Source organism: Cervus elaphus, chromosome 16 (assembly GCF_910594005.1).
Source record: "Cervus elaphus chromosome 16, mCerEla1.1, whole genome shotgun sequence".
NCBI classification, from domain to species: Eukaryota; Metazoa; Chordata; class Mammalia; order Artiodactyla; family Cervidae; genus Cervus; species Cervus elaphus.
Window position 1 is genome coordinate 822371 of NC_057830.1, and position 17989 is coordinate 840359.

Below are 17989 nucleotides of genomic sequence, written 5' to 3' on the forward strand. Positions count from 1 at the left end.
CCGGCCTGGGAAACACGCATCCACGTTTACTCAGCACGTGGTTTCTATGAATTCTCTCAACCAGGAGACTATTACTGCTTCCCAGGGAAGTTGCCCCATTTTTGCCACAAGGAAACACAAACCTGGAATACAGGGCTTCTCGCCACAGAGCCCTTTTAGCCTGGACTCCTGGATTCTAATTTCTGTCCTTTCTACAGCATTCAACCTTCATCCTTGTTGTCAAGCTTCTACATTCAGAAAACTCATTTTGCAAAGTTATTAAAGATCGGTGGGTGGGGGGGAACTCCTGGGTTACAGAAAACACATACGCTTGTACCTAAAATCTAGAAATACTTGTGATTCGACTTTGCAGTGACTGAGAAGAATTGCACAGTTACCATGTGCAATCTCCTCCAGCAGCCTGAGTGAGAATGTAAATTTACTTCACGTTGCAGGGAAACTAAGGATGCTTCATTGCAGGTTTGAGTTTATTCAGGCTTTTCATTGGCGAGAACCAAATATTCCCCCCACGTCACCTCTCTTCATGTCCCAGCAAGTCAGTCACTAATGACTAAGCCTAAGGGAGAACTTTTTAAAAATTCCTTTTATCTTTAACAGAATTTTAAACAGAGGCTGCTTTCTAATCTCATGTCCTTGTGGCAGAAATTGTGAGCAATAGAAGTGATTCAAACGCCACCCTTACAGAGCCTTTCTGGGCCTGGACAGAGTGTCCTCCTCTGCATCTGAAAGGTTGAGGGCATTGGTCCAGGCACCCTTGTGGGCACCTGGGCTCTGAGGTCACAGAGGATGTGTGATCCCAGGAGCTGGGCCCAGGTCTGTCCAGCGACACCTCTGTGGACAATGCACTCTGCTCTCCCCGGAGAAGCCGACGTCACAGCTGAGCTCCGCCCCGCTCCGTCCTCCCAAGGTCCCCCCCGCTGGCCCCCAGGAGCACCCACCCCAGCCCGGCCTTGGAGGACATAGCTGACCTCCACCCGCTCCACCCTCCCCAGGCTCCCCCCCCACCCCGCTGGCCCCCAGGAGCACCCACCCCAGCCCAGCCTTGGACCTGCAGTGGAAGGACGCAGCTGCCACACCCACCTCTAACCTGGCCACCAGGCTCCACTGGGGACCCATTTCTGCAGAGATGGGGCTCCGAGCATCCGACTTTCAGGGTGAATTCCAGATTCCTCGGGGGTGGGAGAGGGGCTGAGGGTTGGCCAGAAGACTGAACAGCAGGAGGAAGAGGGCCCTGGAGCCCGTACCACAGAGCGGACGTCAGGGCGAGCACCGCCCTCCAGCCCTGCACCCCCCGCCCCTCAACCTCGGGCCGAGTCCACACCTGGGGTCCCACCAGCAGAGTGGGCCCGAGGGCTTTCCCAGCCAGCCCAGGCACGGACCACCAGCCTCACCCCAGACGAGACCACTGATGTTCCCGGGCTGGCTCTGCCCACGTGGCTTGGGGCTGGCGTCAGGGCGAGCCCCCCCATGACCCAGGCAGGACCACGCCTGCAGGCGGCCATGTCACCGTGGACGGGAGGGGCCCTCACATGGCAGGGGGTGGAGCAGGTCCCTGGCACAGACCGCGTCCAAGGATCGTGTGTGAACTGGGTCTGGAGGGCCCGGGGCCGTGGACACACACGTTTCTTCACCACGAGTCCATGTGAGTCTCCTGAATGGCCCCCTTTCCTAGACTGTCTATCAGCAGTGACTGGGGCATGTCAGGAAAGCCATATAGGTTTTTGTTTATAACTCATCAAATATCAGTGCTCTTGATACACAATATAAAACAGGTCATCAGAATGTTTAATAAACCAGAAAAACCCGAGACCCTCTCAATGTCCACTGACATCTCCAGCATTCCTTAAAGTGACTTAAATGCATGAAAGAAAGAATCAAGCTGCCCCTTCTTCCCTCTCTTTCCTGGAGGACGGTGACCTCTGTCTGCCCCCCGCCCCCTCGGGGCAAGGCTGCCTGGCTGAGCTTCCATCAAACCCTCAGAGCCCCGGGCAAGCGTGAAGACTTAAGGCCCGGGGCTCCATCCCTGTCTGACACGCTTGCTCAGCCCAGTGCTCTTAGAGCCGCTGGTGAGGACGAGGACGCAGGGGGGGCACCACTGAGCCGGAAACCCTTGAGGGCTCAGTGGCCCGGACACTTCACCCCACAGCGGGCGCCGCACAGACTCCAGGCTCTGCAAGGGTCACGAGAGCTCAAGGACCCGCTGCACCTGGATGTGGCCGGCCGCGGTGAGGGCACAGCCACGTCAGGGCCAGCCTCCGAGGCTGTGTCACGCTCACCCCCTCTGAGCATCCACGTGGTGTCCAGTGAGGACTCGGGGTCCCAGGTCTCCCCCGGGGTCGCCCTCGGGGTCCCAGGTCTCCTCTGGGGTCACCCTCACCCCAGGCCCTGACAGCCGTCACCAGTGGGGTCCAGGAGAGGCTCCTGGCCCATGTCTCCCTGGCCCCTCGTGTGTCAGGCAGCGGCCCCTCTGTGCCCCCGCACCCCTCAGGCAGACCCCCCGAAGCTCCGGCCAAGTGCAGCTCTGGTCCTTAGAGTCTGAGTCCAAGCTCTCCTTCAACAGCTTCCCCAGCATCAGAACGGGGTCCCCAAGACTTCAGGTGGCAAACTCAGCCAGCTGGGGTCCCCGTTTTCAGGAAAGCGAGTCTTCACGTCCCTGGCTCACTGACGGCAGGGTCTGGCCCCTCCTCTCACTGACCTGGCCTGTCCCCGCTGTTTCAGGGAGAAATCACCAGAACTGTTGAGGGACACCCCACCTGCTTGTCTGACTGTGGTCCCTGCAGATGGAGCCTTCCAACACTGATCATGGCATTCCAATGCTTCAGGGACCTCCCGATGCTCAGAGGCCTTGCACGTGTGTGAGCGTCTAACCTCGGCTGTCCTGCAGGAAGCATCCTCCAGGCTCGAGTAAGTCCCGAAGGAGATGGGTCTTCCCTGATGGCTCAGCCGGTAGAGAATCCACCTGCAACACAGGAGACACACGAGATGCAGGGTCGATCCCTGGGTTGGGAAGGCCCCCTGGAAGAGGAGATGGCCACCCACTGCAGGATTCTTGCCTGGAGAATCCCATGGACAGAGGAGCCTGGTGGGCTATAGTCCAAAGTATGCCTCAGGCTTGAATAAGTCCCAGAAGGAGAGAGGGGGAAAGAGGAGGAGAAAGATGATCTTCGTGTACTGTAGAAGAGAAAAACTGCAAGACTCAGATGGGGACTGCAGAGGTTCAGAAGCTGACCCCACAATCTGGGAGACGCACTCCGTCCCCTCCCGGAAATGGGGCTGTGAGCTGGGTCGTGGAGGACGATCAGCAGGGCTTCTTGGAGAGTCCGGGGCCCCTGAAGACCACGGCGCTCTTCATACGGAATTTAATGCAGAAAAGCCAGAGGGGACAGCGCCAGGGTTGCCAGGGGCCTGTTTGACATGGTTCCTTCTTTCCCGACACGTACCCTCTTTCCCTTTCTTTCTGATTCCTCAGCCAGAGCCTCAACATCCGTGGGCCCAGGTGAGGTCGCACCTGCTCCGAGCCGCCAGCAGGCGGCACTCTGTGCCAACCCAGAGGCCAACGTCCAGCCGCCCCAGGGTCCGGAGCCAGTCCAGCTCGGTGACGTGGGCGGGAGGCAGAACCCAGAGCCGCTTTATAGGCGGGAAGCCAAGCCCTGGGGCAGCTGGCCGTGTCCAGGGGTCGCCTGCCCTGCACGCCTGCCTCCAGGCTGAGCAGAGAAGGTCAGGCCTTGGGACTTTGTATCTCTTTTTTCTGGGAGAATTCAGTCACGGAGACCTGCAAAGTGGTCGGAGGGAGGTGGTGGTTTGGGCTCAGGGCTCGTCTGGAGCTAGCTGGAGGAGAGACTCTGGGCGGACGACGCTAGGTTTCCTGTGATCTCAGCGCAGAAGCACGGCCGGCAGGTGCGGCCAGGAGGGTCCGCAGTCAGCAGCCCCAGACGCGCTCTGGGCTGCACCTGGTTTCACAAAGTCTGTGGCCCGAAAATATTGACAGAAAGCCGGAGGTTAGGAACAGATATAGGTTAGGAAAAAGGAAACATTTGACGAGGAATCTTCTGCTTTGTCTTAACAACTCTGCAATTCTGAAATAGGTTTATAAGCAGGAAAAAGAAAGTTGTAGGAAACCCTATATCCATTTAGGAATTTTACTTACCTCTTTTCTAAAGGCTAAATTCCCTGTACTATTCTTTTTTTTTTTTCAGTAAGATGTGTTATAGGAAATAGATTTATCTTATTCCTAGTAATTACTCCCAGAAATTTTATACCATTCAACATCCCCATGAGTTAAAATAGGTTGTCACTGAGCTGTTCTGGGGACCACGGCCACTCAAGAGGAAAGATCTGTTTTCAGACAGTCGAGCAGGCACGGCCGGTCCCTGCCTTGGCCAATCAGCCCCCAGAGTCAGACCCTGGCCGAGGGGGGCAGACAGGACGCAGGCAGCACCATGCAGGGCAGCAGAGACAGGGCTCCCCGTGGGGGCGGGGCTCCCCGTGGGGGCGGGCTGACGCGTGCCTCCTCGCAGATGCGGGCGCGGGCCGTGCTGGGCGCGGTGCTGGCCGTCAGCAGCGCCGGAGCCGTCTTCTCGTTCCTGCTGAGACCCAGGGGCCTCCTTTGGGGTGAGTAGCGATAAATTACGGTCTTCCGAAATCATAAAGGATTTGCTTGCAGCTACCAGAACAGAAAGCATCGTGAGTTCTCCGGAGTCAGGTAAGACTGCTTCAGTGTTTCTTTTGCTTTCCAAGAAAAGAACAATAATTCTTGCGTTTAGAAGGATTAAAACACAATTCTTTCTGAAAAATAACTGACTTTCTTATGATTACGCAACAGAAGACGTCAATTTTACCTGCTCGTATATTTTAAAACCATTTCTTTGGGAGTCATTGTGTTTTCCTTGACCACACAACCATTTCTCATTAAGTCACTCCTTTGTCATATTTTGTGGAATCAGGGGGCTGCAATGCCAAATTCAGTTGAGAAAGGTACAGCTGTGCTGTGGTTAAAATCTTCACAGCTCAAACTCTGCTTTTGTTTTGGTAAAAAGAAAAGAAAAAAGTCTCAAACACAGAGAAGGGATGTTCCTGGTGCAGGACACGGGAGGGCATCTCCGGGAGGCTCTCCGGCCGCTAGCGTCTGCACCAGGGGCCTTGCCCGGCAGACTCGTCCTGCTGGGGTCATCGGGAGTGGATGCTCTGCTCCTCCAGCCCCTCCTTGGAGACCCTGGTCATCCGCAGGCCTGGCGAGCCGCCCGAGTCCCCATAGTCACCTTCAGCCCCAGGGAGCCTCCCGCTGGGAGCCCCATGTCTCCAGTGTTGCTGAGTACCAGCTTCGTGGCCACATGGACAGTTGCACCAAAGCCCTTCGTGGACTTAGACGCTCCTTGGGAAATCGGCCTGGCCTTTGAGGCTGAGAGGAGGCCAGGCTGCCGCTCCGTCCCTGCACATTGCTGACGGGGCCACTTTCCTGTCTGTGAAGCGGAGAAGACTGGAGAGTTCTCTACCGCAGTCCTATTTGTGAGTGTCACCGAGACGCTCCGTTTAAAGTACTGAGTGCATGCTGTCTGGACAACACAAACTAGAAAACACAAACGCCAACCTCACCTTAAGTGTCCCCCATCCTCCAAGCCCAGTGAACCCATCACCCCAAGACCCGGCCCAGGATGAGTTGCAGTAAATGCTTGTGAACTGACTGGTCATTTCATTCCACACTTATCAAAGACCTAGTTCTGCAAAGCCACAGTAACAAAGTCGTCATGAGCCAGATCTATTCGCTAAAACACAGAAGTACCCGCACACAAGAGCTCCAGTGTGAGAAGTCATGCATTTTTTAGGAACTGGGAAAGACGGTAGTTACAGCTTTGCTAGAGCAACTGTTACTATTTCTCCATCTTGAAGAGGTGTTTTCCTTAAACTTTCAGTATATATATAAATAATATACAACACAGCATTTGATAAAAACACTATACTTTGTACTAGTCCATTGTTCATTACAGTATTTTGAAGGTGACTACTTGTTTACTTTTGAAAATTACTTATTTAGAAAATATTATTAGTCATAGGGTTTAAAGTTTACAATCTTTAATACAATGATGTTTTTTCCAATTGACAAGTCATCAGTCATTTTAAACAAAACAACTACACGTTAACTCTTTAATTATTTTTAATGGAAGTATACTTGATTTAGGGCTTCCCAGGTGGTGCTAGTGGTAGAGAATCTGCCTGCCAACACAGGAGATGCAACAGACGCGGGCTCAGTCCTTGGGTCGGGAAGATCCCCTGGAGGAGGAAGTGGCAACCCACTCCAGTATCCTTGGCCGGAAAACCCCACGGACAGAGGAGCCTGGCAGGCTGCAGTCCGTGGGGCCACAGACAGGGCTGAGCGACTGGGCACGCAGTTGGTTCACAAGCTTGTGTTGGTTCTGGGTGTGCAGCAAGGGAATCAGTTACACGCGCGTGCTAAGTCGCTCAGTCGTGCCCGACTCTCTGCGACCCCGTGGACTGGAGCCCGCCAGGCTCCTCTGTCCATGGATTCTCCAGGCAGGAACACTGGAGTGGGCTGCCGTTTCCTCCTCCAGGGGATCTTCCCGACCAGGGATTCAGCCTGAGTCCCTTCTGTCTCCTGCACGGGCAGGAAGTTTCTTTACCCCAGTGCCACCCAGCTCAGAAGCCCATACTTACATCTGTGTGTGTGTATACATATAGATTCATTCTTTTTCTGATTCTTTTCCCTTCTAGGCTATTACAGAATCCTGAGCATGTAGCTCCCTGTGTTACACACTAGGTCCTGGCTGGTTAGCTGTCTTTCATACTGAAGGGTTGGACTTTCTTTGACACATCGCCTTCATCAGTCACAGCCTCCAGGACAAACCTCCAGCCCTCTTGTCTGAGCTGGGTTACATCACTCAGGCTCACAGACTGAGGCATGAGCCGTCGGGGGCTCCCTGTCACCTTCCAGAGCCCACTGAGGGCACCAGGCACTAGCACCAGGCCTGGGCCACGGTGTCCGTCGGGTGTCCAGGGGGCGCCCCTCAGCGTGGGGTCTCTGCTGGGTGGGCTGCTCCTCCTCTGGGGTCTTAGAGATGGCAGGGCTGTGGCCAGGCTCACACCCGCCTCCCAGGGCCGCACGTGGACACCACACGCACGTGGGAATCTGGCTGATAAACACTGAGGAACAGGTGCCCTTAGACCCACATCTGGTCTGTGAACCGTGGGACTGTCTGTGTATCAAGGCTTCAAGTCCTTTCTCAAAAATTCCACACAGAGTGTTTATCGTGGAAATCACGTGCCTCCATCACCACGTGGATCGTGGTTCGTTTCTAGGTTTTGTGCAAAGTCGAGACTGAAATGCAAGGATGTTTACAGCAAATGTAGCTGTTAGGAGAGAATCAGATGCAAATGAACCAGGGGCAGTGGGGGCCCTGATGGAGAGAGGGGAAGGGGAAGGGGTTGGGGGGGGACGGGAGAGGGGGAGGGGAGGGGAAGGAAGGGAGGAAGGGGAGTGGTAACCGGGTGGAGGCCCAGAACCACCTGGCTGTCACGGCATCAAGCTGGACTCGGAAGAGAAACCCAAGGGAGCGGAGACTTGGTGAACTTTGTGTTTGATCCTGTGATGCCTCATTCGCAGGAGAGACCGAGGAGTCTCAGGTCAGGGGCATCGTGGAGGCAAGCAGGCTCCTGGTGGACAAGTCCATCTACGCTGCAATGAGAAGGTACGGTGCCTGGGGGCGGGCGGTGGGATATCTGCATGGATCTGCTGATCCTCATCTTCATGACGTCCGGCATTTTACAAATTAGGAGCTGAAACTCACATGAGTTTATTCATGCTTCTAGGATCGTGTGCAAGCAACTGAGAACCTCATTCAGTCTCAAAGTTTCTCTCTTAGCAAAACAGAGCCAAGGGCAATGACGCAGTGGGAATTCAGTATTTCCCGGTTCGAAAGGCAGAAGAGTGAGCCTGGCTCCTGGAAAACGGCCCGCAGACTGAGGGGGGAGGAGGTCCAGACACACAGGTGTAACTTTACCTAGGAATGAAATCTGCCCACCAGTCTTTTTGAATCTTTAGGAAACACCTTAATTTTAAATAGAATCAACATTAAGGATATTATAGTCTCACATTTGTTGTTGTTAGTTGCTAAGTCATGTCTGACTCTTTTGCAACCCCATGGACTGCAGCCCGACACACTTCTCTGTCCATGGGATTTCTCAGGCAAGAATCCTGGAGTGGGTAGCCATTTCCTCTCCAAGCACAACAAACAAAAATCTAAAACGCAGGTTTTATCTTCACAAGTGTGCTATTTTGTTGGAAACTAAGCAATAATTGTATCAGCTCTCAAGACACAAAATATCACAAGGCAGTGGTCGATTTATTTCACAATTTCTATTATTCCCACCAGAAAAAGCCTCTATTATCCATATTAGCTGCAACCAAGTTTTATTTATAACAATTTGAATCAAAGGGGAAAAAAGAGAAAAGATATTTCCCATGAAGTCAGACAATGTTAGCATGTCCACAACCATGGTGTCAGCTATCAATGAAGATGGGGCAAGGACATCTCCACGGGTTGGGAAGGACTGCCCCTTCCTGTCCCTAGGTGACCTGCCTTCTCACCAGGGGGAACTCACTGCTAACACACAGAGTTCACAAAATTTGTGGCCTGGGGCTTTGTGTTAAATGCAAATGTTGAAACAAAGGCTTCTTGCTTACTATGCCAACAGTGGATTTTAGTAACAGCAGAAGAAAAGCACTAGAAACCTTGACAACAGGCTGCCCCCACTGAAACCAGAGCCCCCAGACGGCTGAGTCCCAGGCCTGTGGCTGCACCGTGCCGAGCCGCTCCGCTGACAGCGTGCGTCCCGAGGGGTCACAGCCTCTGTGCCTCAGGGACTGGGACCAGGACGGCTGCTGGCTCTCAGAGCCCCTCCCAGTGGTGGGAACCCACACGTCCGGCCAGATTTTTTTCAAGTTACATAATTTACTTATTCACAGTGATATCCTCAGAAAGATTAATTAGTGCTTAAAATAGCCTCGTGTGCATGCGTGTGAAGTTGCCTCAGTGGTGTTTGACTCTGTGACCCTGTGGACGGTAGCCTGCCAGGCTCCTCTGTCCATGAAATTTCCCAGGCCTGAATACTGGAGTGGGTTACCATACCCTGCTCTTCTTGACCCAGGGATTGAACCCATGTCTCTTGCATCTCCTGGACTGGCAGGCGGGTTCTTTACCAGAAGCCCTTAAAACATCCTTAAATAACACTAAACACCACTATTTCACAGTAGGCTAGAAAAATGATCCAGATAAAATGTGAGATCACCTTATCGAAACAAAAAATGGAAGTCTACTACAAAGAGTAATGTGAATCAGTGGCAGACACACACAGGTGAGACACTGTCAAAAAGTGTCCTAAAAGCAACAGAATCTCTGTCTCCATGGTGATGCACAGTGAATGGACAGGCGATGAGCAAGTCCGTTCACCACCTGGATTTTGACAAGCAGGCTGACCCCACACAGCGGTGACAAGGATTAAGTGAGCTTGCTTGTGCAAGTCTGTCTGTCTCTTCGCCTTCCAGCAGACTGTCTGCACGCGGGTCCTGTCCCTTCACTGAATCCCTGGTCCTCGTGGATGGGGTCCCTGAACCCCACCTGCCTGTCACTTATGATTCAGGTTCACATGACTGATTATTAAGAGGTCACCAAACACCATAAAAGAACAAATGACTTCACATCTCCTCTTTGTGGGCCCCCCAGGTGGCGCTAGTGGTCAAGAACCCTCCTGCCAGTGCAGGAGACATAAAGAGATGTGGGTTCAATCCCTGGGTCGGGAAGATCCCCTGGAGGCACCCCACTCCAGTATTCTTGCCGGAGGAGCCCAGGGACAGAGGAGCCTGGCGGGCTACCATCCCTGGGGTCACAGAGAGTCGGACACGACTGAAGCGAATTACCTCACACGTGCTCACTCCTTCTGTGCCTAGAAGCCTCCACAAAAGGGAAGTCATTTCCCCATCGCAACTTCTGTCATTTTCCAAACTCCCTGGGCCCACGAGCCGCGCTGCGTCCCGGGCGGCAGAGGTCATGGAGGCCTCAGTGCAGGAGGCGGTGAGACGGGGTCACCTGAGGTCTGGACAGTCCCAGCTGCCCACAGGTGAGTGCCCGGGGGGCAGGGCTGAGCGCGGGGAGGTGGGGAGGGTCCTAGCAGGGCGTGAGGCCTGTGCCCCCCGACGGCTCACGGGACAAGCGAGCAGTGCATGAGATGCTGGTCAGGAGCCACAATGTCCTGGCTTTGCTGGGTGGGAAATCACTGTTTCTCTGCTGTCCAGGCTGAGTTTGGAGAGCCAGCTGAACAATCTCAGCATCCTGCTCTATGGTCTGAAATAACTGGAAGGCTCTTCCAAGGCCCCCACCGACCCGGTTAAAACTTGGGGAAACAAGTTTCCAGGGGAGGCAGCGTGGTCCAGGGAGAATAGGACAGCCACCCCACTTCTGAGCAAACTGCCTCTGGGGACCTGCCGGGGCCTCTGGGGACGAACGTGCTCCCCCTGAAATGAGCAGTCGCCGTTGTGGTCCGCTCAGCTGGACGCCGGCAGACCAGTAAACCGGGGCTGCGTCCCATCGAGGACTCCGCTGACTTAAGAGTCCGAGTGGCGTTTAAGTGGAATTCCATTCCACTTCAGAATGGAAGTGCTTTCGAATGTGAGGTACATCGGTGAGCCCTAGGACGAGGAACTGAAAAAACACGATCAGTTCCAGTGAACTTCTGCAGACTTCTCCAGTGTGGTGCCATGAGCTCCTTAGTCACTGAGTCTTTCCTCCCAGCTAGCTGTAGGTGAGTTTAATGCTGATTTACTTTAGAATGAGACAGACTCAGCTAAATTGAGGTTAACCAGAATTCTCAGACACTGGGCTTAACACTTCAGTTTAACCAACTTTATAGCAACCAAGGACCCGTTTGAAAAGGTTTCCGTTGAAGCAGTTGAAAATCATTTCTGAGGACTGTCGGTCCGCGGTCCTGTCCTGTGGTGATGACTGTGGCCCTGAATCCCCTGGCCTTGTGTTCACGCCGTAGAGTCGCAAAGCCGTTGCCCGGGTCTGTGGGCCTTGTGTTCACGCCGTAGAGCCGCAAAGCCGTTGCCCGGGTCTGTGGCTGCAGCTGTTTGTGGAGCTTCGTGGATGGGTTCAGCCCAGGCCAAGGTGCAAAACTTAAGACCCCTGTAATCTAGGGTGTATTTTGTTATTCCCATCATCAGCGTAGTCTAGAAAATTCAGGATGTAACACCAGCGACAGGATCCAGATGCCCCCTACCACCCCATCACCAGTGGGCATCTACAATCTAACGTTGGCACCCTCCCTCCCGGATACGTCTTAGTGTTGGTTTTGTATTGATGCAGCTACAATCGTGGTCCTTCTCATGGACTTTGTTTGTTAAACTCTTGTGTGTGCTTGAGCATCTCCTGGTATGGAGCATTTTTGCCCATTTTGTTCAGGAATGCCTATTTCTCCATCAGCTGAACAAAATCGTGGCCTAAGCTTTATTCAGCTGTCCACAGAGTCATTCCACAGAGGTTGTACAGGGAACATTCATAATTGAGAAGCTGTTTTGTTCCTCCTCCCTTTGAAATCGGGATGCATGCCTTCCAGTGTTTTGCTAGTGAATCTCGTTTCCTTGGTATCTGGTCAGTTTTATGGCATTGTCTTTGAAGATTTATACGAACCATCTTGGAGAAACAACAGTTTCTTCAACTAATAGTCCTTGCTTGTATTTGTCACAAATAGCAACAGAATTGGCAAAAAAAACCAGAATAGATTGTTTTAGGGGCCCTAAAACTAGAAAGGTTTATAAGTAGGACCCAACATCAACATGAAGGGAAAACGGAGGGTTTTGTAGAGGGACACTGGGGCGTTGTTAGGGAGCATCTGAGGCGGGGTGGGGGCTGATCAAGGCCATGCAGTCAGTGTCTTCTGGGGCTGGGGTGGCGGCAAACCCGGGGTTCTACATCCAGGCTCCCAGTGCTCATCTCTGGGGCCAGAGCGCTCAGAATTGCTTTTCCGAAAGAGCACAAAGCAAAGATAAACTTTTAAACCCCAGGTTCCTAGCAATGAGGACACTCAAGAAGAGTAAATGAGAAAGGGTTGATTTCAAGGAGAAGGAAGGGCTTCCCACCAAGAGGGACAAAGTCTCCGTGTGAATCCTGCTGGCAGGGGTGGGGGCCAGGTTAGGACAGTCACTGGGCAGGCACGCTGTCCTTGCCGCAGAGGGCTGATGCCACGGGGCCTTCCCTCAGATGCTCTCTCAGAGGGGCTGCTGAGCGCGATCGCGAACCTGTCCGGATGCCTGCCTCACATGCTGCCACCCAGATGTCCGGACACCTGCCTGGCCAACAAGTACAGGCTCATCACGGGCGCCTGCAACAACAGGTACTTCCCGGGGTCCTCATCTCACCTGCAAATTGGATTTGAACGTGACAGTCGCCATCAGGAGGGACTGTCCCTGGATCATCTGAGATTTTGTTAAAGAACGCGCCTAATACTGACTCTACACAGTGATAAGAAGCGGTCCAGCCTCTCCTTTACACCCACGTCCCCAACACTCCTGTGTGTGTCTTCAATAAGACACAGGTCTCAAAGGTCTTCAGCTCCCCGTAGACAGGAACCACTTTCACCAGGATGTTAGCTGTAAAACTCCCCGGCTTCCCTGGGGTCACCCCGGTTTTCTTCCATCTCTTTCTCTGCATGTCTGCTGTCCAATCTCGGCTCGCTCCGTCCAGAGGTCAGTCCATTTAGGCAGCGCTCAGGTGTCCCAGGTGACCCCTCTGCCTCCAGACCCTTGCACCGTGAGCCCCACGGCCCGGTTCCAGGGAGACTGTACCTGCAGTCAGGTATGGAGTCGCAGACGGCAGGACCAGGCCCCAATCTCCTCTGCCCAGGGCTGCACTCTCTGCTGTCACCCCGACCCCAACGAGGGGGCAGCCCAGCCTCCCTGCTGGTGGGCCCAAGTGGACGTGCCCTCCAGGGAAACGTGGGTGAAGGTTAGTCTCTCTCCTTCCATGGCGACTACTGTATCTTGTGTCCCAGTATTTACAGTAACCAGATCCAAGGACCAACAGGAACGTCACACTTCTTCTTCCGTCCAAATCATAAAACACCTGCCCAGAGACCTGGAGGGCCAGCACCTTGAAGCCAGGTTTGCTGTCTTATAAATGAGCCGCTGGGGCCACTAGGCTGAGGGTCAGCCCCAAAGTCGCTGGTTCTCTGCAGGCTCAGACCTGCCCGCTTCAAACGAAAGTGTTCCCACATCCAGTTCTTATCAGAAGAGGCCCAGAGACTGTCAGGCTCCTGGTGCCCAGGAGAGAGGAGCTGATGCTCAGACAGATCCCAGGGAAGGGGGGACACCTGTCTCCCTCTGAAACTCCCCTCCAGAGATGTCTCCCCCGCTGGTTGTCAGCTCTGCGACCATTCCCAGCAAGGTCACTAATGCAAAGCTACTAAAGGAACCACGTGCTGGGGAAGCTGACCCTCTGGGGACTGGGTTATCCCGCCCCAGCCAAGCAGCTTCCAAGAGCGGGGCCAGGAGCCTGGCGGGGGGCCCAACCCAGGGGCCACGAGGCCCCCCACATGGCGCCCCGGGTCCTGCCCAGGAGGCTGGGCTCTGACCCCATAGTGAGACAGTCACGGAGACCACCGGCCCTCCCAGGAGCTGCTGAAACCCGACAGTCAGTCAGCAAAAACCCTGTCGCCTGAGCAGTTAGGTAAACACTCGCATGATTCTTGAGTCAAAGATCAGCGTTTTATGGGATTTCAATAAAGACTGGCCACTGAAACTCATCAGAACACCGCGTGAAGGCTGACTCACTGCAGCTGATGAAATGCGGCCCTAAACCAAGCCCCTTCAATGGTGCTGGAGAGCAGCAGAGGGTTGATGCTAGAATTCATGCCCATTCCCTGTCCTTCAGACAGAAGGGAGCGCCCCCACCTTCTGCTGCTCATCACTCCTGAGAGCTGGGCTGGGCGGGAGTCTCGGGAGAAAGGAAGCGCCTTATTTCCAGGCTCAGGAGCCACGGGCGGCCCTGCCTCAAACAGGCGCTTAGAGACGGTCACAGTCCTCAGCACACAGCTCCTCTCCCTCTCAGGCAGGACACCAAACAAGTCGCATTCACATAGGAACAATGGGTGGGTGTTACAGTCCACTGGTAATAAGTTAGTGCCAAAACCACTGATTTTTTAGTTAATTTATTTTAATTGGAGGCTGATTACTGTATTGTGGTGGTTTTTGCCATACACTGTCATGAATCAGCCATGGGTGACCACCCTCCCACCTCCCTCCCCATCCCATCCCTCTGGGTCATCCCAGTGCACTGGCCCTAAGCACCCTGCCTCATGCATTGAACTTGGACTGGTGATCTATTTCACATATGGTAATATACATGTTTCAATGGTATCCTCTCAAATCACCCCACCCTTGCCTTCTCGTGGAGTCCAAAAGTCTGTTCTTCACATCTGTGTCTCTGTTGCTGTCTTGTATATAGGGTCATCGTTACCATCTTTCTAAATTCCATATATATGTGTGTGTATTAATATACTGTATTGGTGCTTTTCTTTCTGACTTACTTCACTTTGTATAATAGGCTCCAGTTTCATCCACCTCATTAGAACTGATTCAAATGTATCATTTTTAATGGCTAGGTAATATTCCATTGTGTATACGTACCACAGCTTTCTTACCCATTCATCTGCCGATGGACATCTAGGTTGCTTCCATGTCCTGGCTATTGTAAACAGTGCTGCGATGAACACTGGGGTACACGTGTCTCTTTCAATTCTGAAAACCACTGATTTTTCAATATTTATATTTACAAATACTTTAAAAACCCTTAGCAGCTTGCCCCAATTCTTGTAGACTTCACTGCCTACATGTGCCTACACGTCAGATGCAGGAAAGCAGCTCAGAAGCCTAGATCCTGGTCTTCTCTGACTCAAGTGGCTCTGCCGCGTGACCCCAGAGAGCCCAGCACAGTTGTCTCCTGTTCACCTACAAACTCCAGCCTCACTCCTGTCTTTTTGGAAAACTCTGGAACCACCAAACACCCCAATGGCTATTACTGCCACAGGGCTGTGTTGATAAAGACCGAGAGACCTTGGATACCACAATTTTAAACCCTAAAATCCATTTTTATAGAACAGAGCAAATTTTTCTCTAACAGAAAACTCCCATATTTTTCTTTTTGAACAAACATTTCCATTCTAATTTGTCTGATTTTTTTCCTACATGTAGGATACTCTATGATTAAAAGTATTTTATTTTCTCCTTTATTTTTACATATGTTCTGTAGGTATTTTATCCTTATATTTTGTAAATGTTTTTATTTGTGTGTTTATTTTATATGTTTACATATTTGATCACCTATGTATAGATTTACTATTCATATCTAATTTGCTCAAGGACTAGTTACCAATCAGTCTCTCATTTTCTCGTTGTGAGAAACATTTCTGGGACATATTGATTCTTCAGTTCAGTTCAGTTCAGTCACTCAGTCATGTCTGACTCTGTGACTCCATGACCTGCAGCACGCCAGGCCTCCCTGTCTATCACCAACTCCTGGAATTCACCCAAACCCATGTCTATCAAGTCAGTGATGCCATCCAACCATCTCATCCTCTGTTGTCCCCTTCTCCCACCTTCAATCTTTCCCAACATCACAGTCTTTTCAAATGAGTCAGTTCTTCACATCAGGTGGCCAAAGTATTGGAGGTTCAGCTTCAGCATCAGTCCTTCTAATGAACACCCAGGACTGATCTCCTTTAGGATGGACTGGTTGGATCTCCTTGCAGTCCAAGGGACTCTCAAGAGTCTTCTCCAACACCACAGTTCAAAAGCATCAATTCTTTGGCGCTCAGCTTTCTTTATAGTCCAACTCTCACATCCATACATGACTACTGGAAAAACTATAGCTTTGACTAGATGGACCTTTGTTGGCAAAGTAACATCTCTGCTTTTTAAAATGCTATCTAGTTTGGTCATAGCTTTCCTTCCAAGGAACAAGCATCTTTTAATTTTGTGGCTGCAGTCACCATTGCAGTGATTTTGGAGCCCAAGAAAATAAAGTCTGTCACTGTTTCCATCGTTTCCTCATCTATTTGCCATGAAGTAATGGGACTGGATGCCACAATCTTAGTTTTCTGAATGTCGAGTTTTAAGCCAGCTTTTTCACTCTCCTCTTTCACTTTCATCAAGAGACTCTTTCGTTCTTCTTCACTTTCTGCCATAAGGGTGGTGTCATCTGCATATCTGAGGTTATTGATATTTCTCCCAGCAATCTTGATTCCAGCTTGTGCTTCAACCAGCCCAGTGTTTCTCATCATGTACTCTGCATATAAGTTAAATAAGCAGGGTGACAATATACAGCCTTGACATGCTCCTTTCCCAATTTGGAACCAGTCTGTTGTTTCACATCCAGTTTTAACTGTTGCTTCTTGACCTGCATACAGACTTCTCAGGAGGCAGGTCAGGTGGTCTGGTATTCCCAGCTGTTTAAAGAACTTTCCAGATGTGATCCACCCAGTCAAAGGCTTTAGGGTAGTCAATAAAGCAGATTTTTTTTGGAACTCTCTTGCTTTTTTGATGTTCTAATGGGTGTTGGCAATTTGATCTCTGGTTCCTCTGCCTTTTCTAAACCTAGCTTGAACATCTGGAAGATCATAGTTCACGTACTGTAGGAGCCTGGCTTGGAGAATTTTGAGCATTACTTTGCTAGTGTGTGATGAGTGCAATTGTGCAGTAGTTTGAACACTCTTTGGCATTGCCTTTCTTTGGGATTGGAATGAAAACTGACCTTTTCCAGTTTGATTGATTCTTATCAATTGATTCTTATTAATACCTTAATGTTAATATTGATTCTTCTTAATACCTTTCTCCTTGAGGCATCTTCATGACACAAAAGGCAAGCTCAAAAGTCATTTGTAAAATCAAAATGACATTAGGCAGAACTCTGCCTGAACAGGAACTTTATGTTTTTGTCAATAAATCTTGACCAGCAGAACAAAACTACAGATCCGTTTGTTTAAGGAAAACATTCCCATCTTCCTCTTTGGCTGAGTCCATCTCGTTGTCTGATCCGCCAACCAAGTGACACTTCCTCTCTCTCAGACAAGGGCTGGCTTATTTTTGATTCAAATAAATGTATGAATACAGCCGTCCCACTTCTGAACTGAGTACGCTTCAGAAGTCAGCGACCTCACTTTCTAGCGGAAACTTTGTCCTCCAGGTAAACACGGGCGACAGGAAAGGGCAGCTGCCCAGGCGGCTGCAGGGCGCCCTGAGGGAGGGTGCTCCGAGGAGCAGGAGAGCTCGCCTCTGCGCGGAGCCCCGGGGGTGCCTGTGGCGCGCGTCCTGCGTTCAGGGATGAGAGGCAGCCTCAGAGGAAAAGCGGAAGCTGGGCGGAGGGGGCGCCAGCACGCGGATGCGCAGCCCGCATCAGCTCAGGCGCTGGGCGAGGGGCACGTGCTGCTGCCCTGGAAGTCAGTTCTCGCGAGACCACCGCTCCCGCGCATCCCCCGAGCATCTCCCCACCGCGGGGCGTGCGGCCCCCGCTGGACCAAAGGCTTCACCTCCGGTCACCCCCAGGGAGCAGCTGCACCTCGCGCGTTCACCCAGAGACCGTGGCGCCAGGTCACAGCACCGGCCCATCGCTGCCTCCCTCCTCCTCCTGGACTCCGACCCAGCTCGTGCCCTTCTGTCTCCACAGAAACCACCCCCGCTGGGGAGCCTCCAACACAGCGCTGGCCAGATGGCTGCCCCCCGCCTACGAGGACGGCATCAGTGAGCCCCGAGGCTGGAACCCCCACTTCCTGTACAACGGCTTTCCCCTGCCCCCGGTCAGTGCTGCCGGAACAGGGCTGCAAGGAGTCTCAGAACTTGGCAAACCTCCCCTCCCCTGGGGGGGCCCAGCCTCTGATGAGACCTTGCTCCGCAGGGCAGACCCCTGCGGGTGCCCCTGTTGGAGGGGGGGAG

The 17989-nt window shown here is 52.4% G+C and overlaps 1 protein-coding gene across 2 annotated transcripts in view; it reads left to right on the plus strand.

Annotated features, from left to right (window-relative positions):
* Nucleotides 1–3622: 3622 nt before the first annotated feature.
* TPO (thyroid peroxidase) overlaps nt 3623–17989 on the plus strand; it is a 35108-nt gene continuing 20741 nt past the window's right edge. For both annotated transcript variants that reach the window (XM_043870569.1, XM_043870570.1), the window contains exons 1-6: nt 3623–3717; nt 4518–4611; nt 7616–7700; nt 9959–10128; nt 12267–12399; nt 17724–17853. In XM_043870569.1, the coding sequence (XP_043726504.1) occupies nt 4518–4611; nt 7616–7700; nt 9959–10128; nt 12267–12399; nt 17724–17853 (612 nt within the window). In that variant the 5' untranslated portion in view covers nt 3623–3717. The remainder of the gene's footprint in view (nt 3718–4517; nt 4612–7615; nt 7701–9958; nt 10129–12266; nt 12400–17723; nt 17854–17989) is intronic.